A 22,526-nucleotide genomic window follows, 5' to 3' on the forward strand; every position below is an offset into this window, starting at 1 on the left:
TGGAAGGTAACTGGGGCCTCAGTAGTTGGCAGAAGAGAACCCTCTGCTGAGGGAGCCTCTCATAGGAGGTTTGAGTTGTTTTATGGCTTTGAGTTGGAGACTTTACCTTATATACCCAATTTCACATGGTAATAAATGGGAAGGGGAAGAAGAGGGGGAAAAGGGAAATCCTTTTATTATTTCAGGGGACATTAGACAGGTTTCCCTTTAAAGTTGGTGAGCATGTGTCCTTCCCTTGTCCTCAAGGGTAAATACGTTCCCTTTCTCCCAGAATTTTAGGCAGTTTTCAAGTTCTTGTTATTTTATGCCCCTTAATGCATGACCATGGAGGGCCCAAAACAAAGTCCTCCCACCACAGAAACTCATTCCAGCTGTGATGCTAGGACTGAGAGGGGAAATTCCATACTGGGACCTAGTCTCTTTCTTCAAGTCCTAGTTTCTCTCAACAGAGGAAGGGAGTGAAAGGGTAAATAGCAAACAGGAAAGACAGGCCTTCTCATCCCCAAGAACCGCCAGTGATTCAGGGCCGACCGTCCTGAGATAATTTTATTGGTGGCATTAAACTGAGTTATGAGGTTTTTACAATCCAGCCACTTATGAGAAATCTATTAACAGTAACTGGACAGGAAGAATGCATCTCGGTGGAGCCCAGGACGGGCATTAATTGGGGCAATCTATAAGGGGACGGGGACCCGGAAAGGTTCCTCCCGACGCCACCATTTACTCCCCGTGATTTCTGCTGAGAATCAGCAAAGTTGCCAAAAAAAGAGAGACGTCCATTAATCGGCTAATGAAATATGAAAATGTTTATGGGCCATTCAATCTTCCAAACGGCAGTTCTATAATCCACCTTTCAGACACACAGTTCCACCAGATAGAATTTATACCCAGGATCTAGGTGGTGTGGGCTGCCTTTTTCCCCATCTGTGACAGCTTCATCCCATTCATCCTCTCTTTGGGTGGGGTTGGGGTAACTCCTCATGGACCTCTAGGGCATACATTACAATAGTTTTCATTTTACAAAGATGGAAATTAAGGCTCAGAAAGGACAACTGACTTACTTGCCCAAGATGACAGCAAATTCATGACGTAAAAGAATTTGAAATCAAAAGGCCAATTATCTGTGTGAGCTTGGCCGCATAATTTCAACTCACTTTAACTCATTAGTACAAGGAAGACATTGGAACAGCTGACCTCTAAGGTCCTTTTATCTCTAAATCCTATTATCCAAGAACACTAGGCTTGGAGCATCTAGGTGGTGCAGTGGATAGAGCCCGGCTCTGAAGTCGACACTTACTAGCTGTGTGACCGTGGGCATGTCACTTAACTCTGATTGTCTTGCCCTCCCACATCACCCCACTCTCCCCAAAAAACACCAGGCTTTGAGTCAAGAACTTGAGGTTTTAGTCCTAGGTAAGCAATTAATTTCTGTGGCTTTAGCCAAGTTCAGAATGTTAAGGAAGAATAGCATTTCTCTACCCTGGCCCTTTACTTTTCCTTCTCTGTGAAATAAAAGGTTGTATTGAATTATTCCAAAAGTCCATTCTAGCCCTAAAGCTCTAACATTCTAGAAACATAGCTGAGATTAGAACCCAGGATTGCTAGAAGGTTTGGGCCTTTTCCAGGATTATTGGGGAGAAGGACTTGGGAAGCCCCAATTTTTGCATAGGGAATATCCTTCCCATCAGTTCTCCCTTAAGTGATCAGCAGTAATGGGCACTGAGCTTAAGTCAGACAGGATCACTTGTAATGAACCTTAGAGGCTGCAAGAAAAAGCGGGGGAGGAGAGGGAGACAACTTAAGGGTGATGTCACTGATGTTCTATTGCAATTTACAAAATGGAGCTCACTCTAAGATTGATGGTCAGACCTCCAGGGACTACAGAATCAAACAGGGCTCTCTCTCTCCTGTCTCCTGAAACCTTGGATTTGGCAGCCTGCAGCAGCAAGAAAAACTAGGAGTCAAGAAACTCAGGTTTGAGTTTCCTTTTCAACTGCTTCTTAGTGCAGGCAAATTATTAATCTTGTGCCTTAACTTTCTTATCTGTAAAATGGGGATAAAACTGGTGCTATATATTCAGTATATTGTATGAGCTTTTGTAAAGAATGTTAAGAGGACTTGATGAGGATCAAGGTTCTATTCCTAACTCTAACTCTAATTTGCTATGTGGCCAAGTTATTTTCCCTATCTTGTAAAATAAGAAGGAAGGGTTAGAAGATCCCCAAACCCTCTTATAGCTCTAAAATTCTTGGTTCTAAGGTCCCTTCCAGCACTGATATTCTATATGGAGTGTTGTAACATTTCTTCCAGCTCCGACATTCTAGTTATTGGATTTCTTATGGTGCTAACATTCTGTGCACTATGGTCCCTTCCAGAAGTAAATTCTATTTTATGTATTTTAAGGGCTCTTCTAGCTCAGAAATTCTATTTTTTAAAGGTCCCTCCCAGTTATGCTTCTCTGATAAATGTTAAGTTCTTACTATTTTTCTGGAGAAACTTTTCAGAGTATTGTATTCTTGCCTCTAAGCAAGATCTCAATATTGGATAGAGACCTATTTCTGAACCAGATCAGAGACAAAAACCAGAGACTTCTGGGAAGGGAAACAAAGCAGAAATGGGATGTCTTGGCTCCAGCAGCAAAACCAGAATGAACAGATGCAAATCTTTCCAAGCATAGAGAACCTGAGCTTTTTGGCAGAAATTACTTTCTCTGAGTGGGCCTTTGTTGGGAGGGGGGGGGGACTTCTTTAAACTTTAAGCTCCCTGAGAACTAGAGACCACATCCACTTTTGATTAACCTGGTGGGGCTCCAATCCTAGCTGCAGTGAATAAACATCTATAGTTCATTCTTCGGGGAGATAAGGGAGAAAGCTCACAGGAGCTGAAAACAGGCAGAGGGGCCATGCTATTCAGTCCCCCTGGTTGAGAAATCACCCACTCCCCCCATTTGAGATTGAACATGGGCACCGGTGACTGGAGGAATCAGCACAGTACAAAACCATGTGGCTCAAATCCAACTTCTGTCACTTACTACTTATGGGATCCCCGGCCTCAGAATTTTTTTTTCAATTTTGGAGTTAATTCCAGCTCTTAATTTGTAATTCTGCTCCAATATCTTCAATTATCACCCATCCTTTACTTGAAGGCCTGTGATGACATGGACTTCATCCCCTAGGAAGCACATTCCACTTCTGAATGGTTCTAATTAGAAGAAAAATTTTTCTTACATTAAGCTGAAATTTGCCCCTGCAGAACCTTTATATACCCTTTCTGGTCCTGCTCTCTGGTGCCAAAATGAACAAGTCTAAGCCTTTTTTGTGACTGTTTTTCAGATAGGCGCCATCAGGTATCACATCTTCTCCAAGTGGTCTCTTCTCCATGCTCAAAATTCCCAGTTACTCTTACTAATCAATCAAGTACATACGATGTTCCAGCTAAAAGAACAAAAACGGGAATAGCTCCTGCCCTCAGGAAGCTTCCACTCTAACCTCATGGAATGCCTTCAGGTCCTTTATCGGGGTGATTGTTCTCCTCTGAATATCTTCCAGTTCATCAGTGTCCTTCCTAAAAAGACACTGGTTACCTAGAACCAAATAGAATACTGTGAGTCTGAGTCCTCATTCTAAAAACTAGGCCTCTCTGAAAGCAGCCCTGCTGTTTTGGCTACTGTGTCTCTTACACATAATAATCATAAAAACATGCTTACATCCTTCAACAACTACCATCCTTTGGAGAAAGGATCTTGAGTCACTGCAGGGTTTGATGCTAGAGCTGGAGGGGTTCTCAAAAATCATAAAATCCTTTATTTTATCAAGGAAGACATTTAGAAGAACTAAGAGAAGCGAAGTGATTGTCCAAGGTCGTGGAAACAAATAGAGTCTGAATTCAAGAGCCCAGTTCCCTGGACTCCAAATCCAGAGCTCTTTCCACTGCACTAAAGCAGGATCTCCTCAAGTCCTCCTGCTTACACATATTCGGGAGAATTGACTTAATATTTGCAGCTCTTCCTCCCTAATCTCACCAATCTGCCCACCCATTGTTCAAGACTCAGCTCAAATGTCACTGCCTCCGGGAAGCCATCTCTGATTCCCCCCAGCAGGAAGTGATCTCTCTGTCATCCGGTACTCAGGACTCCTCTGATGTGCGGGACATACTCTGGTTTGTCCCATGCAGACCAAGCCACTGACATTTATTAAGCACTTCTGTGTGGACAGAACTGCTTGACACTGCGAAACATCACAAAGTTTGACTCCTGGAGTTTATGGTCTGAGGGAAGTTCGGACGCAGGCTCCGAAAACCACAATGCATAATGTTATATGTTAAATACACAGAGAGTTACAGAAACAAAGTGGGGGAGGAGGCAGAAGAGGGCTGTGTGTGGGGCTGCTTTCTCCCCACTGTCCGGACTATGGGGCACAGTTCCATCCCTGGCTTGCTCAGCCCACCCCTGGGAGGAAAAGCTCAGGCAGAGGCCCTCCCAGCTCCGCCCTTCACCCATCAACAATGGGAAATACACCAGAGCTGTGGTTGGCCTCTCCCTGGGGGGCTGAAAAGTGCGATTTATGAGCCCATTAATTACTTCCTCCTAATTAAATCAAAATTAAATGCGAACAGAGGTACGTTTTTTCCTTATTAAAAACAATTAAATGGACAGCGTGGATACACAAATAAAACGACTCCGGGATTTAACCAGAAAGGAGATCAAATCAAAATGCTCCCCATTAATGAGAACGGCTCTCATGTTGGAGCCCCTCGTAAACCAGGAGTTCATCAATTTTCTTTAAATATTAGCAACTTAATTAAATCTGCTCCCCCCCTGCTTTAATCCCACAATATATCTAAAATAGATCTCAGCGCCCGCAGAAGTCGGTAACAAGTGCTGACCCCATAATTCTATCTTTAAAAAAAATTTTTTTAAATCCTACCGAAATCCACATCCAACTGACAGAGGCCTCGGGGGAAATTACAGTTCAGAAAAGGGATTAGCCAAAGTACCCAGATTTTATGGAAATGTTGTTGGTTGGGGAGGTTGTGAGAGGTGGGTGTTGGGGAGAGGTTTGGGGTAAAGATGCCGGCTTGGGTGCTTGCTGGAGTGGGGGGGCAGTACTGGGGAGAGGGAAGCTAAGCTACCCAGTGTGGGATCGAATGGGGGAAGGGGAGGGAGGCAGAAGGAGCCAGAGCCAGGACGGTGGGTGACAATTAGATGACGGCTGTGAGCGATGGGGAAAAGGGCTGTAAAATGGGTTAGCTCTAGGTGCCCGGGGTTCACTCTGGAAATGAGGCTGTTGCTAGGCTACCTCTGGAATTCGACAAGGACGGATGCTCGGAGCGGCTCCCTGGGGTGGGGGTGGGGGGAGACAGTGAATTAACTGGAAGTACAGAGAATACCTTTCCCCTGCAAGGGGGGACTTGACTGAAGAGGGTAAGGCAGAACGGGGACAGGTTATTTTTAAAACCCCAGACCCCGACATTTTAAGGGGTGGGGGAAGCTGGGGAAGGATGATTGTGGGACTCCATCCCAGTGATGAGGACAAAAAAAGGCCCATCTTTGCAGGAAATGGGAGACCCAGTGGTGCAGAGGATTTAGAGTCAATCTTGTCTGCCTTCTATTGCGGAAGTGACTTTGAGCAAGTCCTTTAACTTTAAAAGCCTCAGTTTTCTCATGTGAAATAAGAAAATGAAGGCTGCTGTACCTCAACAGTCTCTAACATCCATTTCAGATCTAAATCCCATGATTCCAAGCGGCATAATTGGGGTAGAGGGGGAGGAAAAGAAGGCAAGGATGAAAAGAAATCATTTAATGGGCAACTGTTTTCTCAGAAATAGGATAAACTGCTTCCCTTGGAGCATAGCCATCCATGCCTAATAATCTATGAACCTAAATGACTTCTTTTCTTGACTTCTGCGGCATAAAGGACCCCAAGGACTCTAGGGCTGATGACAGGTTTCCAAAGCCCATTCAGGGATGCCCTTGAGATGGTAGAGCTGGACCCTGAGTGTGACAAATCCAACTTTCCTATGACATGAGGGAGTTCAGAACAAGCAGCCCTGAAAATCTTTGGCTTACTCCCTGATCCTCAGTTTCCACACACATAAAATGGGAATAATAATATCTTTTATTTTTGTTGTAATGTTCAAATGAGGCAGCATACGACATGCATTTTGTAAACTTAAAAGCACTGCTATAGAGGCTAGGTCTGACTGGTGGGAGAAGATGGTGATAAACTTGGGGACAACGGTTTATGTAGTACAGTGGATAGAGTGCTGGCCCTGGAGCTGGGAAGCCGATAGTTTAAATCCAGTTTCAGACACTTACTAGCTACAGGGTGGGCAAGTCACTTAATCTCTATTTGCCTCCACTTCTTCCTCCATTTGTGAAGCAAATGGACATAATTATAGCACCTCACAGGGTTGTTGTGAGCACCTCTCAAATCTGTAATGCATTTAGCACAGTGCCTGGCACATAGTAGGTGCTAGCTACTGCCATTATGATGATAGAGAGGATAAAAGAATAGGAATGCCCTGACCTAGGTTTCAAGAAATTGATATTAAAAATCTAGCTCTACCATCACACAGGATCATAGAATCAGACTGAAAGCTAAGTGGACCCTAAGAGATTTCCTAGTCCAAGCCCCTTATTTGACAGGAAGATCAAGGGACCTACTCAAAGTCATACAGGTTGTAAGCAGAGGAACTGAGATTTAAAATCCAAGTTCTTTCATTCTAAACATACAACCTTCCACTGTACCACATTCCCTTTTATGATCTCAATGATCAATATATTTTGCCATATCTTTGTCCAAATCCTATAAACCAAAAGTCAGTTTCCCCAAGTTTTTTCCCACTTTCCTGGGCCCTCTTCTCACCTCTCTATGTTCTTTCTCTTAGTGATTTCATTCTGGCTGCATGACTTTGGGCAAGTAACAGGGACAGAGGAACCCCAATGGATTCATTTATCATCTCTATACCAACAAACCTACATAATGCATGCTTTACCCTCAATGATAGTCCCACCACTTGGTTGGTTCATAGGCAGTTCAAGCTCAACAGAATAGAAAGTAACATTTTCCCCTTTAAACCCATAAGCCCTCAAAACCTTTTTTTTTTTCCTATAGGGCAACATCATTCTTCCAGTCAAGAAGATGATAATTTTCAACTTTCTTCTCTCCTTCATCCCCCTATATTCTACCAGACCTTGTCCAGGACATTTCCCTAACATCTCTCACATCTATCCTCATTTTTCCACTAATACAGCCACCTCCCTGGTTCAAGGCTTTATCATCTTTCACTTGGACCACGACAATAGCGTCACAATTGAAATTCTCTTTTTAAGTTTCTCCTTGCTCTGCTCCATCCTTCACAGAGATGCCAAAAAAAATTGTCTTTTTCCCCAAATACAGGTCTAATCATATTGACCCCCGTCCTCTAACATCTCTAGTGGTTTCCTATTGCCTGGGGGATAAAATATAAACTTAGGGTTTAAAGCCTTCCACAGCTTAGCTCCAGAATATCTTTCCAGGCTCATTTCCAATTACTTCCTTTCATGTGCCAAAACTAGTGGGCTTGCTGCTCCCTGAACTCTGCATTTCAGCCCTTACCCATGTACCTCTCCACAGGCTGTCTCTCATGTTTGGAATCCATACCCTCCTTAGCTCAACCTCTTAGAATACTTGGTCATCTTTTAAGGATCAGTATGGGTGCCAATTATTCTATGAAGCTGTTCCTGATCCTACTAGTTCTTTGCACTGTCTCCCTCCATGGATGATCTTTTATTTGTTCATCTATTTATATGTTACATCTCCTATTTGAATATATAAACTTCTGGGAAGCAAGTCTTTTTTCACTTTAGTCTTTGAATTTCTCAGCACCTAGTACAATGGGTTGCATTTTATAAGTATTTGTTGAATCAAATTGAATCTCTCCCAGGGTAGTCAAGTTGGAAGATCAGTCAGGTTTTATCCTTCTCTCTTAATATGATCTTGGTTAAGTCATCGGGCTTCACTGGGCCCATTTTCTTAAAAAGTTCTATAAGCAAGGGCAGCTATGTGGTACAGTGGTTAAAGCATTGGGTTTAGTATCAGGAAGATTCATTTTTGTGACTTCAAATCCGACCTCAGACACTTCCCAGCTGATTTGCTAGGCAAATCATTTGACCTTGTTTGTCTCAGTTTCCTCATCTGAAAAATGAGCTGGAGAGGAAAGTAGCAAACCACTTCCTTGCAAGAAAACTCCAAATGGAGTCCAAAAAAGTCAAATACAACCTAAAGTACTGAACATTAGAAATGTGAAGCCCCCTAAGACTTCTTCCAAGACTTTCTTGGGCTTCCTTTTCTCTGTTTTCTACATCCTTCCTCCTGGTGATGTCATAATAGCTATCTGATCTGGGTAAATCATAGGAACCCATGGAGATTCCTCCTAAACAAAGATCCAATTCTACAACTTTGTAGGCATTTATGCTACTTTCATAAGCTACTTGTAACTCATCACTCTAGGTCTCCATTTTCATCATCTACAAAATTAGGGGCTGGATCACAAAATGTAAAATAACCACTTTGATTATATAGAATTTAAATCTTTTGCACAACCAAAATCAGTGCAATCAGAATAAATAAAGAGAAAGTGTAGATTAGACGAGGGGGAGGACAGAATCTTTGTATATAGCATCTCTGATAAAAGTCTGATATATAAGATAAATGTGGAATTGAAACAAACATATATTATATAAAAATATATACACATATAAATGGATAACTTAGTAACTTTTCTCAAATGTAATTTTATATTGTTTTAATATAAATTAAGTTTATATTAAACTCAGTCATTTCCCATTAGCTAAGTGATCAAAAAATAAGAACAATTTTCAAAAGAAGAAATGCAAATGATCAATAATCTATATGAAGAGATAAAAATAACAAATATTAAGAAATTAAATTAAAATCTAATTTACAAATCAACTTAAATTTCTTTTTCCCCCTGAGGCTGGGGTTAAGTGACTTGCCCAGGGTCACACAGCTAGGAAGTGTTAAGTGTCTGAGACTAGATTTGAACTCTGGTCATCCTGAATTAAAGGCTGGTGCTCTATCCACTGCGCCACCTAGCTGCCCCTAAATCAACTTAAAATTAAAGCAACACTGGGGTTTAATTTCACAGCTTTCAAATTTGCAAAAATGGTCAAAGATAGAAATAGTCAATGTTGAAAGGCCTATAGGAAGTCTAGCACACTAATTAATTGCTGAAATTGTTGATTGATCTAACTGTGTAGGGAAACAATATGAAGTTATATGAGAAAAGATACTAAATTATTCATACTAAACTCAGCCATACATATTATTCATATATTAGTTATTAAACTATCCATATTCATAATCCCACAACTGGGCAGATAACCCACAGAAGTCAGAGAGAAAAAAAGATTCTGTAGATGCCAAAATGGTCCTATGTTTTATTATAGTAAAATATTAGAAAGATGTGGGTTCCTATCAATTGGAGAATGGCTAAATAAATTGTGGTATGTGAATGCAATGGGATCTTGTTTTGCCATGAGAAAAACTGACTGATGTATAGAAAGTTAAGGAAATATTATTGTGTTATAAGAAACAATGAGTAGTAGAAACAATTATGTAGTGGGGAGAGAGGTGGTCTCAGAGTCAAGAAGACACAGGTTCAAGTCCTATTTCTGACTGTGTGTCTCTGGGAAGATTAGTGGATCATTTAATCTAAACTCCATCATTTTAGAAATGAGTAAACTGAAGCTCAGAGAGAAAGTAACTTACTCAAAGTTAAACAGTTTGGAAGAAATATAGTTGAAATTCAAATCAAGATTGCCTGAATCCAAATCCAGCATATTTACCATTGTGCCAAAGTTCTGGACAACTCTTGAAGATTTTAAAATGTAGAGAAAGTACTAACTTACATTGATAGAGAATTTTCTCCTCTAATCTGCTATGTCAATGAAACTACATTTCTAATGTGATCTAATCCCCATGAAATCGTGATTATGGAAAATTTATTCATTCATTAAGTCTCAAACTGATATGGTACAAAGAAAATAGAATCAAGAAAATATACACAATTACTAGTACCATACTTAAAACACACACAATTGCAAAAGCATTTGAAAATATGTTTTGATCTATACTCAGAGTTCATCAGTTCTCTCACTGGAAGCAGATAACATTTTTCATTGTGAGTTCTTTGGAATTGTCTTGGATCATTATATTGATAGAGTAACTAAGTCTTTCACAGTTAATTATCATTACAATATTGCTGTTATTATGTACAATGTTCTCCTTGTTCTTCCCCCTTCATTTTGCATTAGGTCATACAAGTCTTCCTGAGTTTTTCTGAAACCATCCCTTTTGTCATTCTTACAGTTCAATAGTATTCTATTACCATCATATAGCGCAACCCATTTAGTCACTTCCCAATTAATGTGCATCTCCTCAGTTTCCAATACTTTTCCACCACAAAAATAAAAGGCTGCTATAAATATTTTTGTACCTATAGGTCCATTTCCTTCTTCTTTGACCTCATTGGGGTACAGACTCAGTAGAAGCATTTTTGGGTCAAAGAATATGAACAACTTTATATCCACTGGGTACAGTTCCAAATTGTTTCCCTACAGAATAATAGATTGCTTTGTGTTCTCCAAGTCAATACAGGCTCTTTGAGGAAATGTGAGGAGTAAAAATTCTGTATAAGTACACACCTTATTATAGGCTTGAATTTCTAATATAAGAGGGGATGGTAGGAATTGTAAGATTTAGAACCAAAAAGGACCTCAGATATCTAATCCAATTCTTCAAATGATATATTCAGAGTTTTATTAATACCTTTTGGGTTTTATTTATGTGACATCTCCAAAATGACTGGGTTAATTCACAGCTCCACCAACAATGCATTGTTAGTCTACATATTTTTCCACACTCCCTCCAATATTTGTCATTTTCCTTTTTCTGTCATGTTAGCCAATCTAATGGGTATGAGACAGTACCTCAGAGTTGTTTTAATATGACTTTCTCTAATTATTGGTGATTTACAGCATTTTCATATAACTATTGATAGCTTTGATTAAAAAAAAAAACTTCCTGTTCATATCCTTTGATCATCTATTAATCAAGGAATGGTTCTTATTTTTGTAAATTTGGCTCAGTTGCCTATATATTTGAGAAATGAAATTTTATAAATCCTCTGAATTAAAATTAGATTTAATGATCTTTATTCCAAATAAAGAGATCCAGGGCAGACAGATTCACAGAACCTCTGAATTGGAAGGAATCTCAAAAAATATGAGTACAACTAGGCCAAGATTATTTACTATAAGTCATCATGCAACCTTCAGAAGGAAAAAAAAATCAAGTATTTATTAAACATCTATTCTGGACTAGGTACTGTGCTAAGTGCTTTACAAATTTTATCTCATTTGAGTCTCACTACAACCATGGAAGGTAGGTATTATTACTGTTAACATTTTGTAGTTAAGGAAACTGAAGCAAACAGAGAGTAAATGACATATACAGTTACATAACAAGATTTTAACTCAGGTCTTCCTGATTCCAAAGCCAACACTATCTGTTGTACTATATACCCTTACTTTAAAGATATCTAGTGAAATAGACCATTTTCCTGTTTCTAGTTCCATGGTTCTAGGTTATTTTTCTTGACATCAAACCTTAATCTATCTCTTTGAAATGTTTTCCCATTTATCTGAGTTCTGCTCTGGAATCAAACAGAACAAATCTATGTGACAAGTCCACATAAAGCCCTTCCTTCACATTCTTTAAAACTGCTCTCATATTCCACCACCATGCTTTCTCCAGTCTCAATTTCCTTAACCTTCTCATCTCCCATTCTATACTTCCTTGCAATCTCAAGGTGTTTCACCATCTTGGTTTTATTCCTCTACTTTATCACTGTCCTGTCCAAAATGTGATACCTGGATCTGAACCCTATATTTGAGATGCTGTACGATCAGAACGAGCAGAGTGCTGATAAATGCTTAATAAATGTCTGGGAGTCTGTGTGAAATGTACCCATGACACATTTTTAGGTTTAATCTGAATCATTAATATTTTTCCATCACTTTCTTACATCTAGGCAATCATCCTAACAACCAATCAAGTCCTGTTTTGGAGCATTTGTGAGTTTCTAAGGCATAAATGTTTATGCTGAAAATATAACAGTTATTGAGCTGCTCCCATGGTATACTGACCAGGTTACTACAGCGGGTATCTCTCTAGATACTGCTCTTAATGAAGTCTAATCTACATTGCTTGATATGTCTTCCAATACAGAGATTGTAACTACCCAGTAATGCTGTATACCTCATTTGATCATTTCTGGGTCAGTTGGTTTTACTTAACTGTTTTTCTTTGGTATAGTAAGAGGGTGCATAGATCAGGAAAAAACTGTGACATAAATACAACTCAAAAGGTATTAATAAAACTCTAAAAATATCATTTGAAGAGACTAGATTAGGTCTCTGAGGTCCTTTTTTAGTTCTGAATACTACACTTCTTACTGACCCTCTCCTATCTCAGAAACTCAACCTAGGGTAAGGTACATACTCCTATCTAATACAGGTTTCACTCCTTACATTTCCTCAAAGAGCCTTTATGGACCTGAAGACCACAAAGTAATCCACTCTTCTATAAGGGAACAATCACTGTGCATTTCAAAAGGCAGTGTTGTCTAATTAGAAGAACATCGAGGTCAATTCTCCACTAACTTATTATATGATCTTGGGTAAGTCACTTCCCCAAATCTAGGTCTATTTCGTTACCTATAAAATAAGATTTTATATATATATATATATAATTAACTAACTATAAAATAATGATTACAGACCAAGGCACAGAAATCAAGCATGATAACATTGGAAAAAGTAAGAAGCATAAGAGATTATTCTAAAGGGATAGAGAAGGAAGGTCTAGGCTTACCTCCTTTTAAGATGCCAGACCTCCTGCCTTCATTCCTAGGTTTGTTCCTATGCCATAGGCATAAAGTTGGCATAGAATTGTGCTTTACATAGTGAAAAAAATCTGTATTGGGATGTAATTCAAAGCATCCTGGATTTGAAGTCAGACTAACTAAATGGTTTGAATTCAAACTATTGCTCTTTGCAATCTGTGTGACCTTAGACAATATGTCCCTAAACCTCTCTGGGCCTCAGGCTTCTCCACTGAAAAGGGTTGGAGGGGTTTGAACCAAATAAGCCAGAACCTTCCAGTTCTATAGTCTATAAATTTATAAATAGAAGACCTGGGTTTGAGCCCCAATTCTGCCCCTAATTCTTCAGGTTAGCCTTAGAATGTCACTTCTTGATAGATATCAATTTCTTCCCTTGTAAAAAAAGGAACAACAATCTAATTGGGCATTTGGGACAGAAGCAATTTGTAAATCATCTTCCTGGAAATATATATCTGAGCTATCACCACCATAGAAAATCAGCCCAACCTGTCATTCCAGTTCACTCACCCTTCTCATGCATATCACTGCTGTTAATCATTTTTTTTCCAGGCCCCAATCACTGGCACCTGCATGCTCCTTCTATGAAAATCTTTTATATGAACTGGAATTTGGTTATGTAAATTTTATGACAACATCACTGGTGGGTGAACAGCTGGAGTGGGAAGGAACAAAGGCAACAGGTTTTATTTAATCCCTACCAGACAGAGAAAATAGTTAACCAGTCCCTTGCTGCCACTAAACTGTCCAGAGAGATTATTGGCCATAACTGAGTGTAGAACTGGGAGCTCTTGAAAGATTCTAGCCCAACCTAAAGAGGTTCAAGCAACCTACCCCTGAGACAATCTCTCAAATAACCCAGCATCTGCACTTAAGCTCCAAACAAGGTTGATCTCCAAGACAGAACCATAAAACAGAATATCCAGAAGGGAGTAGATCTTAATACACTGAATATTAGAACACAGAATGTCAAAGGTACAAGAGATCATAGAATTTAGGATATAGAATATTAGAACTTCAAAGATCTCTGCACAAAGTCTAGTACAAAACCATAGTTTATCAGAGGTGAAAACTGAAATAAGAAAGTAACTGCGCTAAGGTCATACAACTAGTGAGCTGTGGAACTGGGACTGAAACCCAGGTCTCCTGATTCCTAATCCACTATTTTTTCACTAACCCATGCTATCTCCCACTAAGCCATGTTGTCTTTCACCAAGTCAGTCCATGCCTTTGGAGAGGGATGATCTTCAGAGCTTTGTGGATGGATTCAGGAGACATGAAGAATCACCTCCAAGGCAAAATAGGACCCTCATCTTCATAGATACTTAACCTGAAAGTCTCCCTCTCAGGTTAAGCATTATCCTTTTTTCTGTTCCTCTTTTCAAGTACATTCCCTTAGGGGAAATCAACAGCCATAAATCATTTGTTGTCAAGTCTTGTTCACTCTAACTCCAAAAATGTCTCCAACATGTAACCGCTTCCCTCCACTAACATAGTCACCTCCCTAATCCTGTCCTTCACCATCGAGGAGGACAGCTTACCTCAAATACCACTCCGACATATGTGTGCTTCTGTGTTTGGGTCACCCTTGTCTTAGTTGGTGTATCTGACTCCACAACTATTTTAACAGTCTTTTAAATGAACTACTGCCTATAACCTCTCCTCTCCCCAGTCCATCTTTCACATAAAGGTACAAATAATCTTCCCAATGCACAGATCTGACTTATGTTACTCCATTTCTGAAGGTCCTTCTGGGGTTCCCTCAAGTTACAGGATAAAACCTGAACTCCTCAGCCTCACCTGTAATCCTCTCCACCACTATCACACATTCTACCTTCTTGCCAAACTGGGCAACTAGCTGATGTGAAACTCAACCTGCCATTTTCCAGTTCTATGAAGTCCTGCAAACTGCTGTCCTTACACCTCTCCAGATTTCAAAATTCTCCTCATGAATGCTTTACTCAGGCACTACCACCCCATAAAACTTAGTGCACTTTTGCAGGTTGTTAGTGGTCTCTCCTCCTCAGATTTTCCCAGAGTGCTTCTTATGGATCTCTCTTCATTTTACTCTAGCCTACTCTTGAAGGTACCTTATCTCCTCAAGTAGACTTCCTTTGTCTCAAATAAAAGCCTATCTTTTACAGAAGCATTCTCATTCTCTCTTAATTCAACTGTAAATTATTTCCTATTTGTCTTGTATTTATCTTGCTTTGCATGTTGTCTCCTATATTAGATTGTGAGCCTCCTGAGAGCAGAATTGTCTTTTGCTTCTTTTTGTATCCCCAGCACTTAGCGTAGTGTCTGGCACATGGTAGGTACTTAATAAGCACTGATTGATTGAGAGGAGGAAACATATCATCTTCATATTTGTATCTCTATCACCTAGAACAGTGCCTTCAACAAAGTAAGAACTTCAATGCAATAAACATTTATTAAGTTCATGAGCACCTATCTGTGACCTACCATAATAAACACTGATTTGTAATAGTGACAAAGGCAGAATTTCAACCCAGGAAAACCAGCTAGAAATCTAGCATTCTATTTGCTGTAAAGTCCTTAGCTTCCCTGAGATTATGTGTTCTAAGTACTTCTCAAGTCTGACACTTTGCAATCTGTGCCCTAAAGTCCCTCAAAAGTCTAATACTCTGTTTAAAGGACTCTTCCCTTCCCTGATATTCTAGGTTCCAAGGAGTCTTCTTGCTGATATTCTAAGCTCCAAGAAGATTCTCTGGTCTGAAATTTTAAGCTCCAAAGAGTTTCCCTGCTCTAACATTCTAAGCTCCAAGGAGTTTCTTTGTTCTAGAATTTATGATGCTTTCCAGGTCTGATATTTTGAGTTGTTTTAAAATTTAGGAATTTGGCCATCATGGCCCTGGTGGCAGAGGGAGACTCCAGGTGAGGAAGTAGGAATATAGGAAGGAAGAGAAGAAAAAGGAGAAGGGAGGGAAGGAGAAGGCATCACCTCTTCCTCCTCCCTCACCACTGAACTTTACCTTGCCCACATACAAAGGTTCGGTACCGGTGTACTCCTCCACCACGAAGAATTGGTTCCAGACCCAGCCTCTTTTTACTCGACCACTGGATAGAGGTCCGTCTTCTTCAGGCCCCGATTTGGCTGGGGTCCCAGAGGCCCACAAGCTTCCCAGAAGCAAAAGCAGAGGAGGCAGCAACAGTGGTGGCAGAGATAAGCTGGCCCCCACAGGCCTCCCCCTAGCTCCGGGGCACGGCCTCCTCATATTTCTCCGTGGTGGAAGCCAGACCCAGGCACATGGACAGAGAGGCTAGGCCCCAGGACGCACCTGAGCCGGGGTCACATATTGGTCTCAGGCCCCCCGGGGGGCCAAGGTCAGGCCAGTGCTGGGCCAGCTGATCTCCTCATGGTATGTCCCGTCTGATTGGTTCAGTGCGGCCCAGATGGGACGGCCTGGGAAGGAACCACTGAAACACTGGTCCTGGGGGCGGGGGCGCTGGTACAGCGCCCAACTGGATTGGGGACCGCAGCTCGCATTGGAGGCCCCCCACTCTGGGCCTGGCTACTCCCCACCACACTCGGGAGACTGCCTGCAGATCACTCAGAGACTCGGCTCTTGCCCGGGCTACACCGGGCCATCTCCAGGCTCTGAGGTTGTGGTGTGGAGGTGTATGCCTCTGGCTCGTGGCGGAGTTTTCCTAGGGCCTGGTCAGGAGGTGGACTGTTCCCTGGATGGTGCGCTCCAGAAACCTGGAGGAAAGAGAGAGAGGTCAGAGGCAACTTTGAGAGGGGACACTGACTGCCCTTTCCCTATTTCCCTATATTTCCCTATTCTTTGTCTTGCCTTTCCCGTTTAGGACTTTTTCCCACTCAATTTACTGCTTATGTGTATTTGAGTAAATTGTACCATCCCTCAGGATCGATTAAATGATCTCCAAAGTTCCTTCCAGATGTAAAGCCTATGATTCCTCTTCCCACCAGCCCTTTTTTCTACTAGCCCTCCTCCCTGGAGAAGTCCACTGTTAGGGACACTTTCACACAAGTACTCTCTCCCAACATTCATCTCGAAGGAGCCTTTCCACTAGCTTGGTATAGTTGCTTCATCTAAAATTCAGGAGATCTGGATTCTCATCATAGTTCTGTCACTAACTTCTTACTAAGCCTGGAGCAGTTAAGAGCCTTAGATTCCTCCTCTGCTTAAAAAAAAAAAAGAAAAAAGAGAAAAAGAGGGGAAAAGGAGGTTGATCTGACTGGGGTCTCAGGTGATTCCATCTCAAATATTCTCTATACTATGATTCATCTCTTAAAGCTGAGGCTGGACCTTATGAACCTCAAAGTAAAGATGGCCCTGCTTCTCCCAAAGAGAAGAACCTAAGGCCTCTTTTACCCTAACCCATCAGTCATCTCTGAAATAACCTTTATTCTCCACCCAAAATGTAACCTAGAGCATGGCCTAGACCAAATAATGAATTATCAGAATCTGGAGGGACCTTAGGACAGAACAATTGTTTCAGGTAGAAGGAATGAATGAAAAAAGCATTTCAAGGACATAACATCTGAGGTACCACTAGTTTTATCCTTGAAAGATATCAAGTGATGGTGAGACTTCTATGCTTTATCTATAAAGACATAAGTCTCCTGAAATGCATTCTTTCCTCCTCTCTCTGAACTAAGCAGATCCACCCAATAACTATGATATTTATGGGGTTTGGATGATAAGGTTTTAAAAAAGAATCTTTATTTAAGAGGGCCTGACTGGGAAATTGAGGAAGAAGTATGTCTATAAATCATCCCTAGACCAGCTGATATCTAAACAACTATATTTAGATCAAGGTTTTATTCCCTACATTCAGGTCCCAGTTGAAATAAGACTGGAATTATAGACAAGGAAGAGTCTCTGACACACAAGACTTCATTTTGGGAAGGTTATGACTCTCTGAGGAATGGCTAGAGGACCCAAGATAGCTCCCTTGGCTCTATCAGGTAGTTCCAAGCTCCATCACTGCTCAGCAGGGAGATATTGTGAGGAAAAAAGGCCTGGGAGGTGGCTTGAAACCTCCTCCCATGAGATGTAAGAAATAACAGAGAGGAAGCAATAATGGAGAGGAGACAGGAACACCTCCTTCCATTCAACTATACCAGTTTCATTAACAATCCCCAGAGTCTGTCCCCCGTGAAGAAACTCCATGGCTGGTCAAAACTAGGAATCACTGAACCCCACCAAATATACTCTCAAATCCATTTTTTAAAAATCTATTTTTCTATGATCTCTTCCAACTCTTACAATCTGTAATTCTTCCTCAGTCTCTTTGCTGTCCCTATTCCCACTCCCATTACTCCTTCCCTAAATGAGAGGGGAGGTGATTTGTCCATTTTAACTCACAATCTAGCTGGTTTGAAGTATGATCTCTTTAAAACCCAGACTCATTTCCTGTAGATTCTAGGTTTATAAATATGAGAGGAGTTACTTGGATATGAATGAAAGATCCTGTAAATCCTTCCAAAACATATTAGGAAGACTGGAACTTTCCCTCCCCTACTCTTTAACTTAAACAAAGACTCATGGAGCACAGAATATCAGAGCTAGAAGGGACCTTAGACACCAACTATTCCAGCATCTTCATTTTACAAAAGAAGATGCCTGAGGTCCCAAGATGCTAAATGGCACAAAGGGAGATCCTGAACAGAATAGGCTGAATTTCCCAACTCTGTAAATTTCTCTTCTTACCTGCTATGAACCTGCCCATGTATGTGTGCATGTCCCAGAATATAGACATAGGATATCAACACTGGATAAAACATTAGAATCTTAGACATTTAATGCCCTCATTTTGATAGATAAAGAACCTGGGACCCAGAGAGGGAAAGGAACTTGAGGAAGGTTGCACAGCTGCCTTAGCAGCAGTGCCAAACACACGTGCATCTGTTTGGTGACAGGGCCAGCCTTGGCAGATCTGTCTCTGGGTGTTATTAATGGGCTGGTCCCTCCCTCTCTAGGGCAGTAATGACGACTTTAATAAAGCTTCGTGCATGAGAGACACTACATAAGTACAGCCCTCACTGACATTAAATCAGCTTGGCCCCGGTGCCGACCCTGCAACCCCCACTGGCAGCTCCTCCGACAGGCGAGTGGGTCATTCATCACCCTCCTTTGTTTATAGACTTTCCGTCAGGGCTCATAAGCAGCCGATTTAATCCCTCTGGCCGGACATGGGCCCAGAGAGGCCCCCAGGCAGCAGCTGCTTCCTCACACCAACATCCTTACCACAGCTAAAGATTTCTTCTCAACAGCAGGCTCTGGCTTGGTTAAGGGACCATCTCTAACCCCCCTCCTTCCTCTTATAACAGGTTTCTATAGCACCACAGGGTCTATCAAGTACTTTCCTTAACATATCTCTTAGAGATAGGAAATATTATTACCTCCATTTTATAGTTAAAGAGATTAGACTCAGTATCATAGACTGAGAACTGGGAAGGACCTTAGAAGTCATCTAGTCCAACCTTCATTTTACAGATGAGGAAACCGAGGCCCAGAGATGCTAAGTGACTTGCCTGGTATCCTGCTGCTAACTCCAAGTCCAAGATTCTATCCACTAGCCACTTATAGTCTTGGGAAGTTGTTCGAGTTCACATAGCTAATAAGCAAAAGAACTGGGATGAAAAATTGACTCTTTGGTCCATTTATCTTCCACGCAGCCAGATAGTGTCAGAAAGTGCCTCTGTCATTTTCCAGTGGCCCAGAAGCAAAGAGGATAGCTCCATTCCCTTGCAGCTTCCAGTGGCTTTGGGGAGTGGGTCTCCAGAAAAATCTGGACACATAAAAGTTTCTTAAATGTCAATAGTCTAGTACACCTGTCTCCCACAACTCTGACCTCATACTGTTATCTGATCCTGAACTCCAAACTCAGGGAAGCCCTGCAAGTAGCTTTTCCTCCACTTCCCAATGTTGAACTTGGGTGTCAAATGAGAAGCATCCTGGAGCTCTGAGAGATACAAGACTGAGAGTCAATAGTACTCAGCTCCAGCTGCCATAGAGTTATTAGTGAGATCTTAACTAAATTAATTTCCTTCCCTGGGACTTAGCTTTCTCATCTGTACAATGAAAGAGTAGGACTGGATTAGGGATTTTTAACCTTTGTGAATCAGAGACTTCTTTGACAGTCTGGTGAAGTCTATGGACTTCTTTTCAAAATAATTTTTTTAATTCAAAATTGAAGAAAATGCCCAATCTGAGTTAGAGATTCATAAAAATAAAGATGTTATCTTTTCCCATCCAATTTCATGGACCACTTGAAATTTATCATGTCCCTTTCAGCTCAGGCACTCTGTTCTAAGATTTCTCTCTTTCATCCAACAAGCAGTATTTATTAAATGTTATTTCTGTACAGATCACTTAGTATAGGAGACCCAACATTCAGATAAGATACAGCCCTTGCCCTCATGAGGAATTCACAGTAGTATAGTAGCAGAATAGGGCACAAACATAGAAAACTATAATGTACAAACATTCTAGAGTCAGTACATGAGAGCAAACATTTGAGGCCTGAGGATGATTGTTCTCTGCTAGAGAGACCCTTCCAGCTTTGGCAATCTATGCATCTCTTCTAGTAAAGAGAATACACAAGGCGAAATCATAGTCTTAAAATTCAAAAGGTCATCTAGTCCACTCCTTATTTTACAGAATAGGAAACTGAGGTTTGGCGACTTGTCCAAAGTCCAGAAGTCCAATTTGAACCTTATTCCTTTCCTGCTAAGGCCATTCCACTTTCTATTATATTCTTTTATCAAACTTAAGAGCAGCAGCCTCAGTTGAATTCGTGATTCTTCTTCAGGCTCAATGGTCACTGCTATTTCCCTTGCCTGGAATGCCTTCCCTGTCCTCAAACCCAGAATCCTTAATCTTACCTTTTTTATTCAAGGTTCAGATCAGGTTCCACTTTCTCTAGGAAATATTCCTGACCCTCCCAGCCCATGAAGATCTCTTTCTTTGAGCTATATGTCTCTACCACTACTTGGACACATAACATATAGGCCGAAGGCCTCCTAACATGTGTAGAATTTTAGTGCTCAAAGAACTAGATTGTCAACAAGAACTCATACAGGGCTAGTAGAGATGAGTACAGGGTCAGAATCCCAGGAGCCTCCTAATTGGTCTCCCTGCTTCCAATATGCTCTCTTTAGTTCATCTTCCACATGTCTGTCAAAAGAATTATCCCTAAAGCACAGCCATCCTCTGCTCAGGAATCTTCAAGAGCTCTCTTTTGCCTCTAGCAAAAAAAAAAAAAATACAAACTTCTAACCTTGGCATTTAGAGTCCTCCTTCAAAGTCCTCACTTTTCTTCCATAGGCCTTCTCATCATTTTCCAATCTTAGTACTATGTGCTGCACTAGCTATCGCATATACTTGCAATGTTCTCTCTCCTTATCTCTTGGTGCTCCTTGCTTTCTTTAAAGCTCAATGAATAAGCCCATGGGAAGCCTTTCCATAGTCACCTAGTTGCTAACACTCTCCCCTTTCTCAAATGATCTTGTATTTATTTACCTGTTCAAAGGCTCTAACCTCTAGGAGAAGACATGCTTCTTAAAGTCAAGGACTGCTTTTTGGTTTGGCTTTCTATCCCCAGCACTTAGAACAGAATCCGGCTCATAGTAGGTTCTGAATAAATTTCTTATCAAATAGAATTCAGTAAAGACCAGCACAGAGCAAGGCACACAGTAAGCATTTGTTCGACAAATGCAGGATCATGCAATCTGTCAGTAAGCAATAGTATAAGGCTGTGTACACAGTAATAATAGCTGACATTTATATAGTGCTTGAAGATTCATAATATCATAGATTTAGAACTGGAAGGGACTTCAGAGGTGATTTAGTTCAAGCTTATTATTTTACAGATAAGGAAACTGAGGCCTAAAAAAAGCCAAATGATTTTTAACAAGTGGTAGGCCTGGGATTTGAACTCATATCTTTTAAGCATCAGATTCAGCATTCTGCCCACTACCTCCTGATTCAGAAGATGATTGAAATAAGTAACATATCTGAGGCTTAGAGCAACAATTTGAGGCAGAGCTCTACATGTGTTTTTATCCTCATTTTATAAGTGAAGTAAATGAATGACTTGTTCATTGTCAGGTATCTAGTAAGTATTCAGGTGAAATTTGGATGCAGGGCTTCCCTTCCAGAGATGTCTTTACTACACCTTGCTACTTTTGAAAGCATGTGCTGAGTAGAAGCTCAAACAGGGCTGGACACCCAGTAGGTATTCAATAAGGAATTGCTAGCTGCTAGATTTTCTGGGCCTTCTTAAGCAACTTTTCTCCTTTTCTCTCCAATGAATATCTGCCTTGTCTGCTACTTACTATTTTGAGCTCAGTTCTATTTAGCTCGCCCCACATTGATTGAGTGCCTACTATGCACCCAGCACTGTTTCTCCAGCCTTGGCCTGCTCTTTCCTTTCCTGAGGGCAGACATTATTGCACACTGCATGTCCTTTCCTAAGTTCCCAATTCCCTTTCAGCATTACTCTTGCCTGGCATAGTCGCCATGGCTCAGCTGCTTCAGGGCGCTCATTTATTACTCAGCCCAAGATCC

At 41.0% G+C, this 22,526-nt stretch overlaps 1 protein-coding gene across 1 annotated transcript in view; it reads right to left on the minus strand.

Annotated features, from left to right (window-relative positions):
* CDH22 (cadherin 22) overlaps window positions 1–22,526 on the minus strand; it is a 138,452-nt gene that overhangs the window by 77,990 nt on the left and 37,936 nt on the right. Inside the window, exon 2 of the mRNA XM_074293581.1 lies at window positions 15,960–16,687. Within this exon, the coding sequence (XP_074149682.1) occupies window positions 15,960–16,202 (243 nt within the window). The 5' untranslated portion in view covers window positions 16,203–16,687. The remainder of the gene's footprint in view (window positions 1–15,959; window positions 16,688–22,526) is intronic.

Source organism: Sminthopsis crassicaudata, chromosome 2, assembly GCF_048593235.1.
Source record: "Sminthopsis crassicaudata isolate SCR6 chromosome 2, ASM4859323v1, whole genome shotgun sequence".
NCBI lineage: Eukaryota > Metazoa > Chordata > Mammalia > Dasyuromorphia > Dasyuridae > Sminthopsis > Sminthopsis crassicaudata.